This window comes from Corylus avellana, chromosome ca9 (assembly GCF_901000735.1).
Source record: "Corylus avellana chromosome ca9, CavTom2PMs-1.0".
Classification (NCBI taxonomy): domain Eukaryota; kingdom Viridiplantae; phylum Streptophyta; class Magnoliopsida; order Fagales; family Betulaceae; genus Corylus; species Corylus avellana.
In genome coordinates, this window is record NC_081549.1 from 20,669,410 (window position 1) to 20,691,288 (window position 21,879).

At 36.6% G+C, this 21,879-nt stretch overlaps 4 protein-coding genes across 4 annotated transcripts; 2 read left to right on the forward strand and 2 right to left on the reverse strand.

Annotated features, from left to right (window-relative positions):
- The first annotated feature begins 347 nt into the window (after nucleotides 1-347).
- Nucleotides 348-10,046, forward strand: LOC132191290 (mRNA-capping enzyme subunit alpha-like). Its single transcript, XM_059606237.1, has 9 exons — nucleotides 348-429; nucleotides 3,863-4,025; nucleotides 4,147-4,284; nucleotides 7,248-7,370; nucleotides 7,466-7,564; nucleotides 7,980-8,069; nucleotides 8,705-8,792; nucleotides 9,123-9,253; nucleotides 9,391-10,046. The coding sequence occupies exons 2-9, from the start codon at nucleotides 3,930-3,932 to the stop codon at nucleotides 9,532-9,534; spliced, it is 909 nt and encodes a 302-aa protein (XP_059462220.1). The 5' UTR covers nucleotides 348-429; nucleotides 3,863-3,929; the 3' UTR covers nucleotides 9,535-10,046.
- On the reverse strand, nucleotides 2,487-3,038 carry LOC132191291 (uncharacterized; the record flags this gene model as incomplete). The annotated part of the gene is given in 1 exon segment (XM_059606238.1): nucleotides 2,487-3,038. A coding segment is annotated over 1 exon segment (283 nt), but the record flags the coding sequence as incomplete, so codon positions are not given.
- Nucleotides 10,047-11,008: 962 nt separating the features above from the next.
- On the forward strand, nucleotides 11,009-18,417 carry LOC132191822 (protein DEFECTIVE IN EXINE FORMATION 1). Its single transcript, XM_059606932.1, has 13 exons — nucleotides 11,009-11,486; nucleotides 11,640-11,750; nucleotides 11,983-12,065; nucleotides 12,301-12,418; nucleotides 12,523-12,677; nucleotides 12,886-13,505; nucleotides 13,609-13,679; nucleotides 14,648-14,904; nucleotides 15,847-16,028; nucleotides 16,924-17,207; nucleotides 17,327-17,444; nucleotides 17,536-17,718; nucleotides 17,829-18,417. Exons 1-13 carry the CDS (start codon nucleotides 11,344-11,346, stop codon nucleotides 18,144-18,146), a joined length of 2,643 nt encoding a protein of 880 aa, XP_059462915.1. The 5' UTR covers nucleotides 11,009-11,343; the 3' UTR covers nucleotides 18,147-18,417.
- Nucleotides 18,418-19,723: 1,306 nt separating this feature from the next.
- On the reverse strand, nucleotides 19,724-20,062 carry LOC132162459 (uncharacterized). The gene has a single exon (XM_059572697.1). The coding sequence runs from the start codon at nucleotides 20,060-20,062 to the stop codon at nucleotides 19,724-19,726; it is 339 nt and encodes a 112-aa protein (XP_059428680.1).
- Nucleotides 20,063-21,879: the final 1,817 nt, after the last annotated feature.

Consider the following 21,879-nt stretch of genomic DNA (forward strand, 5'->3'; position numbering starts at 1 on the left):
TTTGATCATTTAGACATCTCTTACGTACATTGTGCTTGCCATGTGGTTTAGTTGTCCGTTGCTACTTCATTTGTGTTTGCTAGAGCTTCTTCCAGTACAATTGTTTGATCCTGTTATTTTAATATTCCTGTCAGACGCCCTTAAGGCATTTCCTGCATACTTGCTACTTCATCATGTTTTGCCTATTTAATTTACTTGTTATGGTTCATAGTTAACTTCTTTTTTCTTTTTTCTTTTTTTAATTTTTATTTAATGTAGTATATATATCAAAAAGTGTAAAGGGGCGCAACACTAATACTTAGGAAGTATACAAGAGAACGCCTAAATAGAAGGAGACATGGTTCATAGTTGTTCTGACTTGGTTTTACTTTAATTTCAGGCAAGAGGAAACACGCAGTTTCCGGGGTCTCACCCAGTTTCTCTTAACAGGTTCGATTTGTCTGAATCTTTGTTGAAAGTTATTTTCCTGTGGTTCTTTTCTGTTTTATCAATTAAGCAACTAAAAGTGTGACTGGTTGTGCCTCAACGAACTGGTATGGCTTCATTTGTCCAGCTATCACATTTCCCAACTTTGTGTGGTAGGCAAAAGTTTTCTTGGAAATAATGTCTATTGTTATTGGTCTTTCTGTTATGCATTTAGGTATGCTAGACTATCGATATATGAAAGAGAAAACCTAGTAGTAATGCAGCTTGCAATATTGTCAAATGATAATTTACAAAGGTAGTTCTTATCATGTTTACTTTGGTTGCCCGTCATTTTTTGTATAAAACAGATATATATATATATATATATATATATTATTTTTTATGAATAATAATTTGTTAAAAGAAAAAGACAAATGTCTCGTACATTTCTGTATATAAAACAGATGATTTATGCTCTTTGATTTTATTTTATTATTTTTTTTTTCAATTTCTGTAATATTGCAGGAGGTAGGCGACTGAACTTGGAGCTTGTTGTATACTATATAGAAATTTAACTTAAATCACCAATTGGCTCAAAAGTTTAAATTGATAGAAAATTATGAATTTAATCATTTAGTTAATATTCTAGAACTTCCCTTCATATGTGGGATTGCACACCACTTAATTTTTTATATTCATAGGAGAAGGCAAGGCCTTCGTACATGAAAAGTGTATGAGAGTGACCCACCCTAAAGGCGTCTACAATCTAAAAAGCTAACAAGATCTAAAAGATTCGATTGAATCAATCAATTGGTGTCCATTTTCCTCTCCTCAGCTCCTGCCTTTTGTGTAGGGTGGCCAACGTTTTTCCCTTTTTGTTGGGGTGGACATGGAGTTATTGGGGAGGGAGTTATTATTGAATTTAAGTTCAATGTAATTGACTGAATGTGAGTTTGCAATTATTTTGTCTTAAATACTCATCTCCTTGGCAAAGAGAAACTATACCATTGAACTATATCTTTCTATTCTTGATACAGGAGCTAGGCCAGATACTCTCTCTTTTTCTTTTCTTTTTTTCTTTATTAATTCCAGAGCAGACTTCCCATTTTTTTTTTCAATCTTCATTCAATAATAAAGAAAAATTTGGATTCATATTATTTATAAATTACTTGTTATATTGTTCTAATACTACAATCTTGGTTAGTCTTATGTGGCTGTTTTGATGTGCTGCTCCTGCCTTTTTTGATAAGTAATAACCAGTCTTATTGAAAGCGTAAAGGCGCCCCAAAGTACACTGGGAGTATACAATAGGATCACCTAACTAGAAAGGGAAAAGTGAACAAGAAAGTCATCGTAACTAATCGACACCGGGAAGACATACGCCACAATCCAAAGATACAATGTATGAAAGCAATAGGATAATAAGTCTTCCAAGGAACCCTCGAAGTCCTCAAAACACTTATTATTTCTTCCTCCATAGACACCTAAAAAAGCAAGTAGGCACCATCTTCCAAACCGCAGCACTCCCCCTCCTTCCTGAAGACCACCAATAGGCGAGCAAATCGAAAACCCGTCTCGGCATCACCCAAGACAACCCAAACCGACCGAAAAATGCGCACCACAAGGCATAAGCTACCTCACAATGAAGAAGAAGATCCACCGTCTCCTCATTCCTCTTGCACATACAACACTTGTTCGTCACAATCACATGCCGATTTCCTAGGTTGTCTAGGGTCAGAATTTTACCCAAAGCCGCCAACCACACAAAGAAACTTGCCCTCGAAGGAGCTTGTGTACGCCACACACTCTTCCAAGGGAATCGCCTCCCTTCAGTACATGCCAAGGAAGCAAAAATAAGTTTGACCTTGAAACGGCCTCTTTTGGAGGAAATCCAGCACAACCTATCTTCACACCCTCGTCTCACTCGGGCAGAATGCAACACCTGGAAAAAAGAGGCAAACACATCCATCTCCCAATCATGAGCCCTTCTAGAAAAACTAATGTTCCACTGATTAGAGCCACCCGCACCTCCAAATGAGCCGCAACTGAGGCGTCCTTCGCACAAGCAATACTGAATAAACCAGGGAAAGCTGTCTTAAGAGCCGTAACTCCACACCGCAAATCATGCCAAAAGCGAACCCTAGTCCCGTCCCCCACCTCAAAACTCATAAAGCCTTGGAAAGTGTCCCACCCTTTCCTAATATTCTTCCGTAACCCTACCCCAAAAGTACCTCCAAGCTCCATAGAGCACCACCCTCCCCATAAGCTTCCAAACTTCGCATCCACCACAACCCTCCACCAAGCATCTCTTTCCGATCTATAATGCCACGACCATTTTCCTAGTAGGGCGTGATTGAACACCATTAAGTTTCTAATACCCAACCTGCCTTCCTTAATCGGAGTGCAAACCTTTGACGACTTCACCAAGTGGTATTTGAACTCTTCGCCTAGCCTACCCCATAAGAAATTGCGCTGTAACTTCTCAATGCGCTTGGCAACGCTAACTGGAATAGGGAAAAGAGACAGATAATAAGTAGGCAAGTTAGCAAGAGTTCTCTTGATAAGCGTCACTCTGCCACCCTTCGACAAATATAACCTTTTCCAACCGGCCAACCGACGTTCTATCTTTTCGATAACTCATGCTTAAATAATAACATATTGTATGTACGTAGAGAATTAGAGAGAAGAAGAATATATAGAGAAATAGGAAAGAAAAGGAACTGAGAATTGGATTTCTGTTAAACTTTCACTATTCAATTAGTGAAAGCCTGAATTTGTTTAAGTACAATGTCATATCTATATGTCTTTGGGCCTTTCTTGTTTTATTAGGATTAGAACTCTCTACCTCCTGTCATCTTATTTGGAACTACCTAATGAAAGACCAATAGACTAACTTGAAACTCTAGAAAACACTCCTAAAACTTAGACACTCCTGGAAAGTACTAGTCAAAGCTTATTTTGGAAACAGTATTGTAATGCTAAAATAAATTTAGCAGCAACGATGTGAAAGTTACTATTGTCACCGAGTCCTATTTACTCAACTTTTTTGACCATAGACTCCTTGTGGCATGACATTTGAAATCAATTGGCACTCACAATAAAACAACAGTGTCTCCCATTTTCCATGGCTGCCATAACTTTGCTTCACCATGGGATGGTGGTTAATATGTAATAGCTGATGAGTACACTAATTGAACACATGATGTGGAACATGTAACTCTGTCTCTGTAATATTGTCTTTAGCATTAAAGTGAATATGGAACCAGAAACCACATTTTCACGGGTAAAAGAATCTTTTAAAATATAATTGTAGTCCTTTTCTTCTTATGTGACATTGTAATTTATACAGATCAGCAAGGCGATTTTATTGCAGTTGATTGTGGAAGTTCTTTTCTGTTCAGTCTTCTTCTTGACTCTTATCATCTGTAAGATTGAGTTCCTGTTTTGTGGCATGCAGGGACAATTTGCAACTGTTAAGGCAGCGTTATTATTATGCCACATGGAAAGCCGATGGAACACGATATATGATGCTAATAACAATAGATGGATGTTACTTGGTTGATAGGAGTTTTAATTTTCGGCGGGTCCAGATGAGGTTTCCTTGCAGAAACACAAATGAGGTATGCATGAATATATCTTTGCTTTTGTAATGTTCCTTATTTCAAGTTGTGTGCATCGATCTTCTTTTTATAGGTGATATCCAATCTGACATTTTACTCTCTTTTTTTGTTGGCTTGTAAGGCTTTAGCTGATAAGACTCATCACTTTACATTACTTGATGGGGAGATGATAATTGATACTTTGCCGGACTCACAGAAGCAAGAGAGAAGATACCTAATCTATGATATGATGGCAATTAATTCCGTGTCTATCATAGAGGTTTGATTTAAAACTTCTATAAAAAGAATCATGTTGAATGTATCTCTCTGGTTGGTGCTTATGTTTTTAGTTTATGCTGCAGTAACTCCTTTACTTTAAACAGTAGCTTTTGACTATATATATGATATAGTGTTTGCGTAAATCCTCAAGTGAATGACTACTTTGAGACCAAGTTTTCTCCCTTTGACATGATTGTTGTGCCCAAATCCTTTTGACATAAGCACAGCTGTATATCCAGTGTGTCATTGGGAAAGAAGTTTAATCTACTTGAACCTTATCTGGTAACTTCAACCAAAAATATGTGGAACATTGATATCTTGGTTTGTTTGAGTCTGGGGGTGATGGTTCCAGTCGGGGTAAAAGCAAGAGAGCTCTTGCTGTGCTATAATGTAGTCCTGGATTTTTTGTGGGCTTTGAATTTCTGTTGTGGGGGGTTTTGCGGGTTTTTCTTTGCTTTTGCTTCTTTTTTCTGTTTTGGTTTTCTTTTTGTATACTTCCTGTATTCTTAGGGGCGCCTTGCTCTTTTTATGATATTCCTTTGATTACTTATTAAAAAAAAAAGTTCGGTCACCCAACCCAGGGCAGTTTTTTTCTCAACTGCTCAGTCTGTCATATTGATTCTTCCTTTAGTTTCCCATAGAGCAATATTCACCATTATAACCTTGGCAATCATGGCTTATCTTACACCCTAAAACTATTTCTTGTTTGCGCCTTAATATTGAATGCAAGCACTCATTTGTACTATTTGTATTTTTTCCTTTCTGTCATCTGTTCTCAACTGGTGCCAATTTCAGCCAGTCATGGATCTATTTGTTTTTTCCTTTTAAATCTTTTACTATAATGCCACTCATGCATTCTTTTTTCCATTCTCCATGTGGTTATTCTTATTTTCCAGTAAACTGTTCTTTTATTATTTAACCTCAAGAAATAGTTAGTGTCATAAAAATCAAGTTCCAGATGCACTTTGGCTATTAGCACCAACCATGTCCTCATTTTTATTCCTAATTATAAAAAACCACATATTCTTAGTGGTGCTTAAACTTTTAAATTATAAGATGCTTTTGCTTAGTTTTGACCAAGGATTTCTCTCCTTTACTATTCTCGTAACAAATCTGCTGAAATTGATAAATTTTTAACGGATATTATTTGTGTCACTAGAGAAATGATAAGAGGGTCATATGAATTTGAAAACAATTATGTGAGATGTATATTAAGCTCTGTCCTATTTGTATTTATTGGCGCTCATTAAGGCACATTTCATTGTCAAGTTATTTCTTTTTGCCGATGTTGGAATCAATAATATTACTATATGAAAGTGTTTGCTTGTCATTGGGCTAACGGAATTCTCAAAATTGCGGTTGAAGTAGCATACTTGTTAGTGAAACAGCTTACAAACTTTTTTTAAGTCCCATCTAGACTTATTGAGTTGTGCAACCACTTGAGCCTTAGCAGAGTTTAAATGGTATGGGTCAATTAAATGCTAAGGAACGAGTGGAAATGTGAATGAAGATGTTGTTAGCTTGTTGTTTGGTACAATATAAGCAAACATCTAAGATTTTACCGTCGATTTTCTTGGGTTTTTTGTTTTAGGTTGACCAATAAAGGAGAGAATCTTGCCAGTAAATTTTTTTTTTTTTGATAAGTAATCAAAAATTTCATTAATAGCATAATGACACTTGTAAGTACATAGGAAGTATGCAAGAGGAAGCACTTGGTTAGAAGGAGCAAAAAGGACAAGGAAATCACTATAACTAATCGAAAAAGGAGAATCATAAGCAAAGCAGTTGTCAAAAGATACAAAGTTTTGAAGAAAAAAGATGCATTCTCCTTCAAGGCCCTCTCATGGTCCTCAAAACTTCTATCATTCATTTTCCTCCATAAACACCATAAAAGGCACATAGACACCATCTTCCACATAGCTGCACTCTGTGTACTGTTGGTAGTCTACTAATAAGCAAACAAGTCAACGTGTCGTCTAAGGCCTCTAGGCATAACCCATGACAAACCAAAACAATTGAAAAAAGGCAATCCAAATGGCATAAGCTACGTCACAATGAAAAAGAAGATGGTCCATGGTGTAGCATCCCGATCTCATATTGGGAAGATGAATAACCCACATAGATAGTGGGTGGTTTATCAGAGACGTTCATGGGTGTTAAGTCCAACATTGCTTATTTACTAGGCAAAACTGGACTTTTTAAGGGATTTTAGGGAAGTTTCAAATTTACTAGTCATTTTGCGGTGATGACACAAATGTGGTTAGCACTTTATCCTAAGTCGTTATAAATGGTATCAGAGCCACTTGGTAATGCGCCATGTGGTACTGTCAGCACCACATGATGGGGTCCTGAAGAGGACATCAGGGGTTTATGGGGAAAGTTTGTATCTCAGTCCCATATTGGCAAGATGAGTAGTCCACATATAAAGTGAGTGTGGTTTATAAGAGATACTCATAAGTACTAAGTCGCATATTGCTTATTTACTAGGTGAAACTGAGCTTTATAAGAGATTTTAGGGAAGTTTTAAATTGACTAGTCATTTTGGGGTGATGGTGCAGATGTGGCTAGCACTTTTCCCAAGGTTGTTATACATGTATTCCCCATTCCTCTTACATGTGCAATATCTGTCTACCACAATGACTTGCTACTTCCTGAAGTTATCCATTGTAATTTTATTTCCTTCAACTATTGCATTGTTTTAGTTGCATTCTCCTTTTGATATTCTGAGATAGGTTCAAACATTCCTTTGGCATATTAGAATGATCCAATCAATATCACCTCAGCATCCCTAATCCGCAATATTTATTTCATCAAATGTGTGCTTCTTCTGGCTTTCCAAAGAAAAATAAGTCCTCCTCCATGTTATGTTATGTTTTGTTTTGTTTTTTAATTTTTTAATTTTTATTTTATTTGTTGTTGGGATAATCAATTGGTCAATGGCATGATGATTAATATTTGATGCAGCGGCCTTTCTATGAACGTTGGAAGATGCTTGAGAAGGAAGTGATTGAACCCCGGAATTATGAGCGCCACAATATTTACCAATGTAGGATTCCTTATTATAGATACGACCTTGAACCATTCAGGGTATGCATTATCTGAGTTACAGTCAATTTCATTTTGTACCATACCATTTCCTTTCTGGTGGATTGTTTATTGAATTGGTTTAATTGTGTTATCAGGTGAGGAGGAAAGACTTTTGGTTACTCTCTACTGTTACCAAGCTTTTAAAGGAATTCATTCCAAGGCTTTCACATGATGCAGATGGTCTTATTTTTCAGGTGGTTGAGGATCAGAAATGACTGAAATGTGAACAGAATATAACATTTGAATATCTTTTATAAATGTCAGACTTCTTAGTTTAACCTTGCTGCAAAGTATATGTTGATAAAGAACATTATTAAACATATCTGCAGTGCCATAAAGATGACCTTCCAACTATTCATTCATATGTTTTTACTAAATTATTAGAAGGCCGTTAAAAGTCACTACCATGTACGTTGAAAGTATACTGATACACGAATTCTCTAAGGAACAAGCAAGCACTGACTCTGGTGCATGCCATATTTAATGCCAATGTACACATCCTATCGTATGTCATTTGGGGAAAGAACACCATGGTTTACATAGTCAAGCTGAGTTTGTACTCTTTTAAGGTTTTACAGAAATGGTTACTGATAATCCATTTGTTTGCAGGGTTGGGATGATCCTTATACTCCTCGCACACATGAAGGCCTCTTGAAATGGAAATATCCTGAGATGAATTCAGTGGACTTTCTATTTGAGGTTGTACTAATATATATACTTTTTAGCTATTGCTTTGGGCATCTTTGGTTATGTTTGTTAATGTGTTTCATGAAGTGTTTTGTGTTTTTCGTTTGAAAATGTGTTTTAACGTGACAAATGTGAAAATTGTCTTTAGAAGTGTATTCTTGTGGGACCCACATTTGAGAAAAGTTTTCTATAGAGTACTTCAAAATCCAAATAGATGTAGAGCCTTGTATTTTTTTTTATTTTATTTTATTTTTTTTTCAAAAAGAGTGGTCATATGGCCACCCTTAGTGGAGGAGTGGGGTGGCTCCGTGGCCACCCCTCCACTTAAGGTGGACACACCGACACCTTTTTTTTTAAAAAAAAAAATTCAAATAATAGGTTAGCTCCTAGTTTTGCAGAAGTTAAGCACCTGTTTTGTGAAAATATTCGTACAAAGAGGGAAAGACTACAAATTTATTAAAAGTGTTTAGTATTTTGAGGAGTGTTTTTTGTTTTGAGATGTTTGTTAATGTGTTTGTTTTGAGTGACTAAACAGAAAAAAGAGAAAACAAAAACATTGGCAACTATAGCCTTTCTGTTCTCTCCCCATATTGGCTCCAAGTTCTTACCGATGGCGGGATTTTAATATGAGCTACTTTTGTGGACAGATAGATGACGATGATCGTCAGCAACTTATTCTGTTTGAACGGGGGAAGAGGAAACTGATGGAAGGGAATAATAGGGTTGTATTCAGAGGTCAATACATCTTTCTTATCTTCTCATTAAATCATGTACCTGAATTTTCTCTGCTGATAATATGATTCACTCTCATGCATCAATATTTATTTGAAAATCTTGGATTAGCTCAACTCTTAAACTTTTTTGTCTTTAGTAGACAAAAATGTATTCTTAAGAGAGTTGTCACAATTTAAGGTATTTTTAAGCTGGTTATAATTAACTGACAGGCATGTTGTTGTATATGCTTTTATTTTCAGTTTAATTTCTTTGTAGTATTCTTATTTTTAGATAAATATAGGTAATATATTATCTTGATTCTGATTTCTCACCAAGGTCAAAAACTTGCAGATGGTCCAGACCCCGCTTCATATTCCGGAAAAATTATTGAGTGTTCGTGGGATTCCGAAGAAGAGGTATGGGCCTGCATGCGGATCAGAACAGATAAATCAACTCCGAATGATTGGAATACTTACAGAAAGGTCGTCCTCATCACTGAATTTTATATAATTTGTTACAACATCATTTGAAGCCAAATTACTTATTAAAAAAAAAAAAAAAAATCATTTGAAGCCAAATGTACTTAATGAAGAAGATGCTTGCTGTTTTTAAAAAACAGGTGATGCGGAGCATAAAAGACAATATCACAGAGGACGTATTGTTGAATGAGATTTATGAGATCATACGCCTGCCCATGTATGCTGATAGGATACGGAACGATAGCAAAGCCCATCAGCATTCAAATACAGCGCGACGTAGGTGATGATTGGAGGGATGAGCGAATTGATGTCCTTAATACCTTCGAGGTCTTCTAGTAATAGGAGAAACAGATACTGAAGTCTCTCTTTGACGCTTGCCTGCACGAGTCATTGCAAGTTCAATTTACTGGAGTTTGGCTATGTATTCAGCATCGTCAGATATTGTGTAATTAGCTACCCTCCACTATAATCTTGTAACCTGTGCTGTGCCGGTGAGTTGTATGATCCAGGCTGAATGATTTCTCTCAGTTAGTTGTCCAGATCAAGAGAGTTAGTTAGGATTAGGGTCGCCATGTATATTAATTCTTTTCTTTGTCCTGTTATATGTAGTGATTGCCAAGTTTTCTACAAGGTAGCAATTTTTCAGAACCAAGGGTCTTTTATTTTTGTGGAGAAAAAGGAAGAAATCGATATTTGTGAATATCACTTTGGGGCACCTGTACTGTAATGAATGCCCCTTTCTCCTCACTGATGTCATTTTTTAAGCTGACTTATCATTTAGCACCATTTTCTCATAGCTTTCTCTATTTTGTCCTGGATTTTGCCTCTTTTGCGATGTTATACTATAAGATGTTGAGCTCGATGTTATACTACTTTGTGTCCAACGTAGTGTCCAATTCGGTAATGGTTGATTGTAGGCACAAGATTTCTTGAGCAGAAAATGGATTTCGTTTTCACAGATATCGATCCCCTAGAGGCCCGAGGCCTGGGTTTGATGTATGAGTTGCAACAACAGAGTTCTAAACTAACACCTTTGAGAAAATAGGGTAACGCATGGGTTCTGTACTATGTGCATAGGATGCAACTTAGGGATGTTATGTCAGTAATTAGGAATGTGTGGCATTTCTAACTCGCACTTTTCATCAAGTTCCTTTATTCATTAGTAATTAGGGCCACGGGACATCTCCATCTTGTCTTTCATTAAGGTCCATCGTCCATCAGTAATTAAGGATACGTGGTATCTTCGGCTTACGTATTTTTATTAAATTTCTCTATCTATCGATGATTAGGGATGCATAGCGTCTTCAACCTGTCTTTTATTAAGGTATTCCATTCATCAGTAACAAGTAACAGGTGATGTGGTATTTTCAGCTTTCTTAAGTTATTGATTCGTGCATTTAAAATTTATGCATAATGCGTTTGTCAGAAAAAAGAAAAAAAAAAGGTCAGGTTGTAAGGTAAATTTGATTACAGCCTTTATAATTTGCATCCTTAATATGCATAATATTGGATCACGTCGATGGTTGGATGATGGCTGAGAATGATATTAGGCAAATTGAAATGAGATTTAATATATTTTAGGAAGGTATTTTTTTTAAAGGAAAAAAAAGTTTTGATGTGATATAAAAATACATATTATATTTGTGTTTTTAAAAATAAAATATTTTGTGTTTATATTATTTATTAATATTTTTGTTTTGAGAAGAAAATAAATTAAGAAAGCCTAATTCTTATTATAAGCCACCGTTCGCTGGAGCCTCTGAATTGAGCCACTCAGCCACCTATCAACTTGCCGAAAGCGTGATTTTGCTGAAAACGGAGGGTCATTACAACCGGAGCATCAATGTCCTAAATTCTTCCTTCGGGTATTTCAGTGCACAGATCGTTTAGAACCCTTGCTAGGGTTTATCTCCTCCTTATTACACACATCTATCTCTTTTTTTACAGAGCCTGGGCTAGGGTCTCTTTGGAAGATACCAGTCGATCAGTCGATCAATTATTTTTCATTTCTCCTTCTTTTTTTTTTTTTGGGAATTTTCTGTTTTATCTGAACTCGTTGAGAGTGATTTTGAGAGAAACGAGGACTCGATCATATGAGATCCTCGGCGAGTACTCGGGCGTTCCTGATTTGCTTGATTCTATGCTCGTCTTTGAATTTCATCAATGGCGAGGAGCCCAAGAAAAATAAATTTCGGGACCGAGAGGCCAGCGACGATGCCCTTGGTTACCCCGATATGTAAGTTCTTTCCTCGTCCTTTAATCACTCTTTGATTTCGATTTAATTAATTAAAAAGCGATTCAATTTTGGTTTTTAGAATTTTGTGTTGGAAATGTATTAGATTTGCCTTTTCATTTGATTTGTCCGTCTTTCGCTGTGGCATGTGATTAGAGATGAGGATGCTTTGTTGAATACACAGTGCCCTAGGAATTTGGAGCTCAGATGGCAAACCGAAGTTAGTTCTAGTATATATGCTACCCCTTTGATCGCCGATATCAACAGGTATATAATAATTGAAACTCTCACGCCATTATTAGCTTTTGCCGTCCATTCGTGTTTTAGCAGTTTGGAGGAGTTCTACTTATCAAAAAAAAAAAAAAAGCAGTTTGGAGGAGTTCTTTGTCCCTTTCATGTTATAAGAGCTACAATTGATTTTACATTCAGTGGAACCACATTCTCTCCGCTGCAATCCCGTGGTTGAGTTGACTGCAATGTTTGTGTTTTGATTTTGCAGTGATGGAAAGCTTGATATAGTGGTTCCTTCTTTTGTTCATTATCTTGAGGTTCTAGAAGGTTCTGATGGAGACAAAATGCCTGGTACCCATTTGTGAATTTGTTTTTTGTTTTTTGCTGGAGAACTGGTTTGTTTGTATAACTTCTCTCCTAGCCATCCTGTACTGTTAAACTTGGATATCTGGTATTTGTATGAATTTTCAATGTGCATGATTAATAGGTAACACACAGAAATACATAATAATTAACAAGCATTACTAATTCTAGGGTTGGGTTTGGTTTAGTAGATATATATCATACTTGCTAAATGATTTATCAGGTTGGCCTGCTTTCCATCAGTCGACTGTGCATGCCAGTCCTCTATTGTATGATATTGACAAGGATGGCGTGAGAGAAATAGCTTTGGCAACATATAATGGTGAAGTCCTTTTTTTCAGGTATTTTTTTTGGTACATAAATTGTTTTCAGTAATAATTTTGTCTTCTTGTAGTTGTAAGCCAACATGCCCGGTCTCTTATCAATTTATATGTATTGATTTTAGAGTGTCAGGATATATGATGGCAGACAAAATAGAGATACCTCGTAGAAGAGTTAATAAAAATTGGTATGTGGGTTTGGATTCAGACCCAGTGGACCGATCCCATCCAGATGTTCATGATGAGCTGCTTGTCGTGGAGGCTGCTGAGAAGATGTCTCGTAAGTTGTTCGTACATTCATTTGAATGTTTTATATGTTCAAATTTCGCTCAATTTTCTCTTTGGTCCTTACTTTTCATCATTTACTTGAGCACACTTTTGGAAGAGAGTTTTAGAGTCAGATTAAAGATTGCTTGACTTAATAAAATAGTGTTTGTATGTCTTCTTACAAGAACTGACTGTATGTTGAATGTTGATCATTTGTGTAGAAAAAAATGGAAGTACACCTGAGTTGAACACTTCAGTAACTACGTCAGCAGAGAGTAAACTTGGCATGGCAAACACATCCAATTCAGAGAATGAAAGTAAATCTAATGGAAGTCAGATAAGTATACCTGAATTGAACACTTCAGTTACAAAGTCAGCAGAAAGTCATGTTAATATGGCGAATGTGTCCAATCAAGAGAATGAACAGAAAATGAATGAAAGTCGAATACAATCCAACATCAAACTGCCTACGAGTGAGGATAATTCTTCTGTAAATACTGGGTCCGGAGGGACCATCAATGCACAGAATGGGACAAACACTGGGAGACGGCTTCTGGAAGATAACAACTCAAAAGAATCACAGGATGGTGGTTCTAAATCCAAAGAGAATAGTAATGAGGAACTTCATGTTGCAACTGTTGAAAATGATAAAGGTTTGGAAGCAGATGCTGATTCATCCTTTGAATTATTCCGTGAGAGTGATGAGTTAGCTGATGAGTACAGTTACGATTATGACGATTATGTTGATGAGTCTTTGTGGGGGGATGAGGGATGGACTGAACGGAAACACGAGAAAGTGGAGGATTATGTGAATATTGATGCACACATCTTGTGCACTCCGGTGAGCCTAAACTTAAATTGACGAATATTTTTTTCCTTTTTAAGTTTCACGGATGAGCCTTACAATACAACCGGATGAAATATTGTTTTCTTATTCATTTCAGGTCATAGCAGACATTGATAAAGATGGGGTATCAGAGATGGTTGTTGCTGTTTCTTATTTCTTTGATCATGAGTGAGTTCTCTTGGACAGCATCACTACTTATTACTTAGCTTATTTCTTCTTCTCTTTTCATTGGAACCTGAATTTATATGTTTGACTGCCACCTATTTAGATTAACTTGTGCCCCTCTGCGCTTTGAATGAATATACATTACTTATGAAAAAAGAAGAAGTTAGATTAACTTGCAAAATAGTATTGTATGTTGTATATAAGTCAATCTCTCAAAAAAGAAAGGTTAAAGGTTTTTGGAGAGATAAGAAAGATTTGAAGTCTATTTCTTCACAATTAACATTTCAGTTTCAAGCATTAAAGGGCTCTGGTTGAATAGGATTTATCAACTCTAAACTCCACCAGAGCATGTTTCTTATTAGTATATTGAATTATGGAGGATTTATCAAATCAAGAATCTAACTTTTCTTGAAATTTGTATATGATATATATAGCTGGCACCAATTAGTTGGAAAAATATTCTTGAAGCCGAGCCCAGTCAGTTGGGATCAAGGCATGGAGTAGTTATTTTGGCTGTGCCATGTCTATAATTGTGGCCAGAGTAGGCTTGAAGTTTTCACATTTCATGCACATGCAGTATGTTAATTGTGTTAACTATTCAGTTACATGCAGTATATTAATATTAGACCAGGTGTGGGTTGGGTTCAATTAATGATAAAAAAAATGCTTAAGCCTTCGCATGAGCCAGGTGGGAGGGGGTACAAGCTTCAATGTATTATAGTAATATCATTCACTGTCCACTGATCAATTCAAATGTTAGAGTAAGAGTATCTACTACTATTCTTTTCCTTATATTTGTATGAGATGTAGTTTAAGCTTTTGTGTTCCATTTTCCTATGTAAAAAGTTTAAGTTTTTTTAATTTAGTTTTCTTGCTTTGTAGTGCTGTTAGAAAAAAAAAAGACAAAAAAAAGAGACTGCTTTTATTAACTGAATGATGTGAAAGTAATTAGCCACCTTTTAAGTTGACAGGTATTATGCTGACTCAGAGCATTTAAAGGATTTGGGTGGTATTGATATCGAAAAATATGTAGCTGGTGCTATTGTTGTTATCAATCTTGATTCAAAGCAAATTAAGTGGACTGCTGACCTAGATCTAAGTACAGACTCTGGAAAATTTCGCGCCTATATATACTCTTCTCCAACTGTTGTTGATTTGGATGGTGATGGGTATTTGGACATTCTTATTGGGACCTCCTTTGGCTTGTTCTATGTCTTGGATCATCATGGTAATTTCCTCCCACTGGATGCCGATTTTCTTTCTTGTCATATGTTTTCAGGATTGGAGTCTCCCCCTCCCTTAATCTGTGTGAGTTTACTGTCGATTTTTAACTTGGATGTTATGACTTGCTGTTAGCTCTAGAGCAGCAGTAGAAGTTGTTGCATCATTTTTGAGATCTTGGCTATTGTTTTTCTCCCCGTTTTAACTGTATTTGCCTTTATGCATGCGTGTAGTTGGGTACTTAATTTGGAATCATGCTCAGAAAATATATCCTTTTTCCTAATGAAAACTGTTGCAAGTACAAACCTGGCCAGGGCTTCCAATATTGCTATAGCCTCTAAACAATATTACGCCTATGCCTTTATGTATGTCCTGGAGGTCAAAATATGGGGGATAGGCTACTTGAGGTTGTTGCATCATTTTTGAGACGTTGGCTGTTGTTTTTCTCCCTATTTTGACTGTATTTATCTTTATGCATGCGCGTAGTTGGGTACTTAATTTGGAATCATGCTCAGATACTATATGCATGTATATATTCTGAGCATGTCCTTTTTCCTAATAAAAAAACTGTTGCAAGTACAAACTTGGCCGGGGCTTCCTATTTTGCTATAGCCTATATATATTATTACGCCTTTGCCTTAATGTATTTCCTTGAGGTCAAAATATGGGGGATAGGCTACTTGAGGTGTTAAACACATATCTGCTTAATGAGCATTTGTATTCCTCACGCTTTCTTCAAATGCTAACTGGTTGATCAGATCTTACCATATCAAAGCTACTCTATATTTCAACTTATAGGAGAACTTGAAAGAAAAAGTTTGTGCCTGTTGTGCTTCTTTCAGTTTTCTTTTAGAATCTCACATGTCCAACTAAACTTTGTTCTGAAACTGCAATTTGAATTTTTCATGTTTATGGTCATTCTGGACACTCAATTGTTTCCTTTATCTAGGCAAAGTGAGAGAGAAGTTTCCTCTTGAAATGGCTGAGATTCAAGGAGCTGTTATTGCTGCTGATGTCAATGATGATGGCAAAATTGAACTCGTGACTACTGATGTACATGGAAATGTTGCTGCTTGGAATACCAAAGGAGAGGAAATTTGGGAAGCGCACATTAAGAGTCTTGTTCCACAGGTAAGTTTCAGTGTTATTTTCTTCTCAAAATTAAGTTGTGTAAAATGTACTAGAATCGCATTGATCATTAATAATAAATGGTATTGTAACTTTTGAGGATGTGTAATTTTTTTAAACCTTTATTTTGTAGATGTGAATTTAGTTATAATTGCTGATAGAATGTGTTTTGATGATTTTACTTGGTTTATGGAGTTCATCTTCCTCGTGTGGTATAAACCTTCACACATGTCGGTTTTCCCCCAATTTTTGGCAACTTAAGATGCTAAATTTTAATGTAGTGGGCTCTTGATGGGTTAAACTGACCAATTGGGTAAATCTGAGCTTAAAAAAAAATGTAAATTGTGTTGACACCAAGCCAGATCATGTGGGATTCACTGCTTACAGGAAGGGAAAAGACGAGTAGGCAAAACAGAGGGATTCTGTCCATCTTTACCTAGAACAGTTGTGGTGTTTAATGTTCCCTTATCGTGTTTCCGACCATATTTCGTAACTGGTCACAGCAATGCCATCTGGGAATTGCTTCACATGAAACTTGCAGACTTATACTTGATGCAGAATTTTGATAATTAATTGTCTATGCAAGATTTCTGGGTTCTAGGGCTCTAGAAAGAAGATATCTAGATTCTATTTATTTAGTTTTTTGCTGGATCAGACGATATGAGCTTACCTCAATATGGAGTAATTCAGCAGTTTTCATATCCCAACTTTGTGGCCGTCATATATTCAAGAACCCTTTGCTGCTCTGTTGTATATCTAGAATTTGACATAATAGTGGTTTAAAGGTTACTAGATGAACTAACTTCTGTTTTGTTAGTAGGTTGCCTGGATATATGCTGCCATGTAATATGAAAAATTCATAGTAGAGTGATCTAATACGCATTGTCATATTCTTCAGGGGCCTACTATTGGTGATGTTGATGGGGATGGCCATACTGATGTCGTGGTTCCAACGATCTCAGGGAACATTTATGTTCTCAGTGGCAAGGATGGGTCACTTGTTCGTCCTTATCCATATAGAACACATGGCAGAGTGATGAATCAAGTTCTTCTTGTTGATTTAAATAAACGTGGCGAGAAAAAGAAGGGGCTCACTCTTGTTACAACATCATTTGATGGTTATTTATACCTTATAGATGGACCCACTTCATGTGCCGATGTTGTTGACATCGGTGAAACCTCGTAAGAGATGCTTAATCTTTTGGTTCCATAGTTCTCTCTCTCTCTCTCTCACTCTTCCTTTTCCATTCCCCCTTTCTTTTTTTTCTTTTTTTAATCTAATGGGTTTCTCTTCATGACAGATATAGCATGGTCTTGGCAGAAAATGTTGACGGTGGAGATGATCTTGATCTTATTGTGACAACCATGAATGGCAATGTCTTTTGCTTCTCCACTCCTGTTCCACACCATCCTCTCAAGGTAGGATAAGATCCGAAGCTGATTTGTGGTTTATTTCTTTTATATTCTCCAAGCTCATTTTTAATATTCCTTGCATGCTGTTCTTTTTCAGGCATGGAAGTCACCTTATCAAGGAAGAAACAATGTGGCTATTCGGTATAACCGCGAAGGCATTTTTGTTCCACATCCATCAAGAGCTTTCCGTGATGAGGAAGGCAAGAATTTCTTTGTGGAATTTGAGATTGTAGATAGATACAGGGTCCCATCTGGTTCTCAAGCACCTTACAATGTCACGGTAAGTGCTTCTCACACGCCCATGTACATTATCTAAAAGCCAACAACTCATCTCTCTCTCTCAAAACTTTGAATCTATAGTTGATTTTGTGTTCTGTTAAAATGTTGCAGGCGACTTTGTTAGTTCCCGGCAATTATCAAGGTGAGAGAAGGATAAAGCAAACTCAAATATTTGATCGTCCCGGGAAATATCGGATGAAGCTACCAACAGTTGGGGTAAGGACCACGGGGACTGTTTTGGTGGAGATGGTTGACAAAAACGGACTCTATTTCTCAGATGATTTCTCTCTCACATTCCATATGTATTACTATAAACTGTTGAAGTGGCTGATTGTCCTCCCGATGCTTGGGATGTTTGGTGTGCTTGTCATCCTTCGTCCACAAGAGGCCGTGCCTTTGCCGTCGTTTTCACGGAACACCGACCTGTGATGATTACCCTATATAAAACGCTATCGCTGCATAAAGATAACTTTTATAGTTGTATTTACCTGAACCAAGGCCAGAAACATAGGTGACAAGGAATTGTTCGAACGAGCAAGAGTTTTTTGATAGCGAAGTTCAAATGGGTCTCTTCATCAGGCTGCAAGTGCAGTTGGCCTGAATTTAATTTGAGTTCTGAATGGTAGATCGTCGGAACTTGTAACATAGATTTGAGTCATGGGCAATTGAATTTTAATCCCAAATCATTTCTTGGCTCGCATTTACCCACGTCACTTTCTTTTTTTTCGCTCTCTGAGGTCATCTTTTATACTCAAAAATAAGATACGCATGCATGTGACATTTTGTAGTAATTGCAAGTGGAAATCTCATTAATGCTGATGAAGAATGGTAAAAATGGGTTGTTCATGTAAAAGTAGAATGGTAAATGGGTTGCACCCAATAAATCATTCTCTTGCTTTTCAATTCCGTATTGGTAGAAGATGATGATCCAATGTTAAATTCTTCCACAACTCTTTGCCTTGTATGTTTAAATATTTCCCTAACTGTAACATAGCTACTTTAATGGACGGGATTGACACATTGCCTTCTCAGAATCCCCATCATTATAATCCTCGACTTTCATGCTGTAGCAGGGCATCAAACTTCAAACCCTTAAAACTTCGGCTGCAACGGGTGATTCCAACTTTTGATTACTAATGAAACAATTGCTTCCAAAACGTCATAATAAAAAGCAACAATCACGCAAAATACTCTTCTGAAATTTATTCAGCTAAAACTTGAGAAGCCTTATGCAACGCAACAAAAGGCACTTCACAGTTCAATTTACATACAGATACAGGTGCAAAAATCATATAAAGGTGACAGCTGAAGCCTCATGGGTCTCCAACAAAACCTCAAAACAGCCGAAGCCTCATGAACATCCTCCATGCTTTAACCTTGGCTTAAGCCATGATTTACTTAATTTGGGATCTTTGTGCCTAGCACCCTATTTCAAACAATGTTTTGTCAAGTTGAGAAACTGGAGTGGGTTTGACTATATCCATCGGTAGACATCAGTTGAAGGATATTCATTTTGCTTAATTGAAGCAGGCAGACAATGAATCATGTAGATCTTCATCTTTTGTGCCAGCTTTTCATATTTATTAAGAGGAAAAATCTACGGTTTTGTGATATCAAATATCTGTGCTGACCTTTTAAAGGAAATTGATACCTAGGCACCACTATTCAAGATCAACAAAACAGAAAGTGGTCCTCACTACCAAAATCTTCACAATCAAAACCACATAATTGTTGTTTCAGTTCCAAAATCCTCACAAATTTTAGAGCAAAAATCTGCGGTTTTGTGATATCAAATTATGCATAAACCAAACAATCCAGCCATATCAACAGCAAAAAATTCCAACCCATATTTGTTGAATCATTCTAACATGAATTTAAATAAACAATTACATACATGGGAACACAACAGAGAGTGGAAGTAATAGCATTAACAACTATTGTTCAAGATAGAACTGATTAATTTCAGATGCCAGTCTATGTTTGGAAAAACACAGAAGAACTTACAATCAAAAGATCTGCAACATAGGCCTCTTTCCGAGCCTCTTGATCTCCTTATCCATTTTCCCAGTAAGCATCAATCCAAACATCTTGAAATCACACAGCAGGGACCAAAATGGATGCCCAAACGTGGCAGGAACATTCCCCTCGACAAAGAAATGGCTGTACCAGGCCAATCCATACCCAAAGAATGGCACAAAGAACAAAAACCACCAGCTAAAAACCACCGAGCAAAGCAAGAAGAAAATACCAGTAAGCGTGCCGACAAAATGCCAGCGCCTTGTGGATGGTTTTGAGTGCTGGTTCACATAGAAGGCCCAAAACTCTTCTAAGCTCCTAAAATTCATCTCTTCCAGAGAAACTAAATGAACCTGATTCAATACTATAATCTTTTCCGAACCCTTGTAGATAATCCTTATCAAGAACAAACCCAAAATCAGAATCTTGATTTTCGGGTGCTCCTAACCCAAATATATAATCGGGGTTTGGTTGAATTCTCAACGAATTGCGATGATTTGAGCCTAGTTAGATTCTGGGTACGCCTCAAATCATCATTAGGAACAAAACCCAGAAAATATTCAAGGTTTGACTGACTGAAACTTTCGCTCAAAGACAAATCTTCTGATCTTCTCACGTATTCTCCGTGTGGTGGAGATTTTAGCTCGATGATGCGCACGAGAATTCTCAAAACGGGAGTGGTGTTGGGTTGCTGTCTGATAATTCAAAGTAGGTTTACGGTCTCCTCTGCATTGGTTTTACCCCCTTCATTTCCTCATCTTTTAGTTTTCTTCTTCATAAAACCTTCCATTTGGAGACTTTGTACCGTTTCTTGTCTTTTGTTACTACAGGGAAAGAACGAGGAAACAAAAGAAAAGCAAATAAAAAGAACATTTTTACTTGGCAATGGTAGATTATTCTTTAATTATGCATTATCTTTTATAATATTTATTTATTTATTATGCGGTTTAAGCTCAATCACCAAAGTTAAATAAACCTCAATATTATATTGGGAAATTATATATAAACTCTTTAGGTCAACGCGTTTTTTTCAAAAATTCCCTAGTTTTTTTTTAGAAATTAACTTCCTGGGTCAATCGAAACTACAATAAATTTCCTACCGTCAAAAAATTTTAACAGTCATTAGTGCTACTCAAAACTCACTGTTTTACCTCATTAAAAGATTAATTTTTTATTAATTTAATTTTAAAAGTTAAATCTTAAAAAAAATAAAAAATTGAAGGGTGGCCACCGCCACCCCTGGCCACCCACCCAACACCTATGGGATGGCCGTGAGCCACCCCAAACCACCGCGGCCACCCCTTTCCACCCATGGGGTGGCCAGCGGGTGGAAAGGGGTGGCCTGCGGTAACGCCCAAGGGGGTGGCCCGCCATGGGAGGGGTGGCCTGCGAGCCACCCCAAACCCCCAATGGGGTGGCCGCGAGCCACCCCATAGGTGTTGGGGGGGTGGCTAAGGATGGCACCACCACCCCTTGCCACCCTTCAATTTTTTTTTTTTTTTTTTTTTTTTAAGATTTAACTTTTTAAATTAAATTAACAAAAAATTAATATTTTAATGAGGTAAAACGGGGAGTATTGAGTAGCACTAATGATTGTTAAAAAATTTTGACGGTAGGGAGTTTATTGTAGTTTCGATTGAGTCAGAGAGTTAATTTCCGAAAAAAAACACCTATGAAGTTTTTAAAAAAAACGCATTAACCTTAAGAGTTATATATAATTTTCCAATAATATATGTTATTTTTTTTAACAAAACATGTAAAAATCACATATTCTAGCTATATATGTTAGTTTAATTAATTGAATCAAAACTAAAAATTGTCCTTCGTAAGGTTGACATGTAATATTGTAAAATAATTGTAAGACACATCGTAAAATAAAAAAGGGACAAAAGTTTAACTTATAGCGTTATTCTTTCGGGTCACACTGACCTAAAACCGAGGCGAGAATAAACTTTTGGCCTCGGTTTTCTTGATCCTTTCTCTTCCTCTCTTTCATGCGCTTATTTTTATTTATTTATTTATTTTTTTGTTTGTACACTTTTACATATAAATTAAGGAGCTAGTAAATTAATGACTATGAGATAATGGAAATAAATGGGGATAAACTTTTGATGCAAAGCTTAGATAAAATAAAAGAAAAGAAGTA

Bases quoted from the DNA above. Each gene is read 5' to 3' on its own strand.
- LOC132191290 (XM_059606237.1), top strand. From the start codon at position 3,930: ATGATGCTAATAACAATAGATGGATGTTACTTGGTTGATAGGAGTTTT. The intron at 4,285-7,247 runs GTTTGATTTAAA...TATTTGATGCAG, and splicing joins ATTCCGTGTCTATCATAGAG to CGGCCTTTCTATGAACGTTG. The intron at 9,254-9,390 runs GTCGTCCTCATC...TTTAAAAAACAG, and splicing joins ATTGGAATACTTACAGAAAG to GTGATGCGGAGCATAAAAGA.
- LOC132191822 (XM_059606932.1), top strand. From the start codon at position 11,344: ATGAGATCCTCGGCGAGTACTCGGGCGTTCCTGATTTGCTTGATTCTA. The intron at 12,678-12,885 runs GTAAGTTGTTCG...TCATTTGTGTAG, and splicing joins GGCTGCTGAGAAGATGTCTC to AAAAAAATGGAAGTACACCT. The intron at 17,719-17,828 runs GTAAGTGCTTCT...AAAATGTTGCAG, and splicing joins AAGCACCTTACAATGTCACG to GCGACTTTGTTAGTTCCCGG.
- LOC132162459 (XM_059572697.1), bottom strand. From the start codon at position 20,062: ATGAATTTTAGGAGCTTAGAAGAGTTTTGGGCCTTCTATGTGAACCAG.